At 34.5% G+C, this 2,560-nt stretch overlaps 2 protein-coding genes across 2 annotated transcripts in view; both read right to left on the bottom strand.

The window, feature by feature from the left end:
- The window catches only part of LOTGIDRAFT_176492 (hypothetical protein), a gene marked incomplete at both ends in the record, with an annotated part of 6,472 nt that extends 6,385 nt beyond the window's left edge, over window positions 1–87 (bottom strand). Inside the window, one exon of the mRNA XM_009051218.1 lies at window positions 84–87. Coding sequence (XP_009049466.1) covers window positions 84–87 — 4 coding nt within the window. The remainder of the gene's footprint in view (window positions 1–83) is intronic.
- Window positions 88–701: 614 nt separating this feature from the next.
- LOTGIDRAFT_239737 (hypothetical protein) lies at window positions 702–2,322 on the bottom strand. The gene is made up of 3 exons (XM_009051217.1): window positions 2,059–2,322; window positions 1,308–1,766; window positions 702–932 (listed from the first exon to the last, which is right to left on the bottom strand). The coding sequence occupies exons 1-3, from the start codon at window positions 2,309–2,311 to the stop codon at window positions 736–738; spliced, it is 909 nt and encodes a 302-aa protein (XP_009049465.1). The 5' UTR covers window positions 2,312–2,322; the 3' UTR covers window positions 702–735.
- Between the last annotated feature and the right edge of the window lie 238 nt (window positions 2,323–2,560).

Raw genomic sequence — 2,560 nt, 5'->3', positions numbered from 1 at the left:
CATGTATATCTTAACGAGATTAAGTCATCTCAACTTCTAAACATTTTAAACATTTCGTGTAATTATATTGTTTTCAATTTTACCCATGTTTAGATTGATTGTTTGTGTTGAACTTTAATACCACCTATACTGTGATATTATCGGTCATTTTATAGTTATACGTTTTACATTATCCTCTATTTTACCACTTGTATGTGTACTTTTATTTTGAATTAATCTAAAAAAGTTACATGATTCAGTTAATGTCCATGTCTCTGAGACTAGTGATGTCATACAACATACATTAAAAGGCTTTTTTTACCATATCATATTTAAGTCTCAGAAACGGGAATTCTTTAGAGGTTTAAAAAGACGAGTCATCTTTTTATGAGAGACACTGCATGTCATATATAAATGACATCTATAGGAATAGGAAAAGAAATTCCTAGCTTGAGATATTTATGAAGGAATGATGCGATTTTCGTACATTTCTAGTACTTCTGAAGACTATTTACATATGTTCGGGACTCAAATCAACCCCTTTAATCGTGTCTAGGTGCTCGTTTGGAGCTGACGCTCCTTAACATATTTCATTTCATTTTCAGTTGAATACAAAGTTACAATATTGTAAGTGCGAGAATGTCGGTAAATAGTGTTGACAAGAGTTATCCTGCTCAAAAACAGAACCCATTATTTTGAATTATAAAAAACTCCGAAAGGTTGAAACAGTTTTACTTATACATTTATTAAAGCAAATTACGGAGTTGATTTTTCTGCAATTACCGGCTCAATACTCAATACTTGTACACACTTTGCTTTTGGTTCTCCATTGTAATTTTGATAGTCGCATTGACATTCAGTTGAGTTGAACTTGACTACACCATCACTAACTTTGATAATTTCACTTCTTTCAACACCATTATCATCTTTAAATTCAGCTCGACAGTTCTCTCCTGAAAACATATAGGTTATTTATTTATTCATCTCACAATAAGAATAGAAAGAAATCATGATTGAATAACACATTGACAACACCAATAACATTGTTATGAAAGTTGTTATTTTGTTGCTGTTATTCCATCTTGCAAAAGAAGGATAGTACGTCTTTGATGTCCTACTATAGTCGATTTTCCTGTTTCTAATTGTTTTATATGTGTACACAATTTTAATATTGTATGACAAGAATGTAAGTGAAAGTATTTTCTTGCTATTCTTTACTTATTACTAGTTTAATATTTATTCAGCGAGATGTTCTAATTTATCGAACTGAATGTAGGTTGGTAGTCATTTGTTGTCACTAACGGCTAATGAAAGATACACTATCTTACCATTTGGACAGTTAGGACAACATTGACCTGGTACGTTTACAGAATCTACACATGGTGTCATAAAACAATCAGCGATGATTTCATAGGCTTGTAAACTATCCTTATCACAAGTACATCCGCGACAGTCTGTTATCCAAACAGTTTCTCCAGGTGGTACTTGAGTTCCATCAGAACATGTACACATAGCTGGTGGTGTAGTGGGTGGTGTTGTTGTGGTTGGTGGTGTTGTTGTGGTTGTTGGTGTAGTGGGGGTTGTGGTTGGTGGTGTGGTTGGTGGTGTAGTGGGCGGTGTGGGTAGGCTTTGTACACAAGTTGCTAATGGTTGGTCGGCTCCGTAATAATTCTGATTCTCGCATTGACATTGAGCAGCACCAAAATCAACTACCCCGTCACTGACAGAAATAATTTCTTGTCGTGGTACTCCAGTAAAATCTATATATTCAGCTTGACAGTTTTCCCCTATAATTATATTATTGTAGATATTACAATACAGTGTAATACGATAAAACTCGTTCGCTTTACAGCTGGATTAAGTTTGAAAAATATCAATGGAGAAAGTCTGTGCTTTCCAATGTCGTCTGAGCACGTTAAACGGCCTTTGAAATCATGATATATCTATATCCTTGATTAGCCACATACTGAAAAGTATAATCTTGAACTGCATTCCGTAAAAAGTCACTTTTCATGTTCATTAGTCATTTAGTTTATTTTTTGCAAGGTGTAGGTCGACATATAAAGATTATAAACTTACCATTTGGGCAGGTAGGACAACATTGTCCTGGCATTTTTACAGAATCAACACATAGCACTATTAAACAGGCAGCTATAATTTCTTGGGCTTCTGAATTATTTTCATCACAATAACAACTATGGCAGTCTGATATTGAATGTGTTCCTCCAGGTGGTACTTGAGTACCATCAGAACATGTACACATAGCTGGTGGTGGTGGTGGCATACAAAATACAAGCCATGGTGTAACAACCAATAATACTAGAGAAAACATCGTGAGCCTAGATATCCTCTGAAGTGCAAGTTGTGTGTCAGATTCTTTGCAAAATCCTGCGTTTTTATAACGTGATGTGATAGAAATAGAAACATACGCCAAGATAAATCGTACACGTGTCATTTTTTGTTTATATTTTTATTCTTTAGATAGTCACCTCTGCAGAGCTAGTATTATATTTGCAAATATTGATATTATGCGTTTTACTAAACTACGTTCTAGGGCCATTATACATGGGTTGTGTCTACC

This window comes from Lottia gigantea, assembly GCF_000327385.1.
Source record: "Lottia gigantea unplaced genomic scaffold LOTGIsca_1605, whole genome shotgun sequence".
In the NCBI taxonomy this organism is placed as follows: Eukaryota; Metazoa; Mollusca; class Gastropoda; family Lottiidae; genus Lottia; species Lottia gigantea.
The sequence above is the reverse complement of the archived record's forward strand: the minus strand, read 5'-3'. Positions and strand labels throughout refer to the sequence as shown.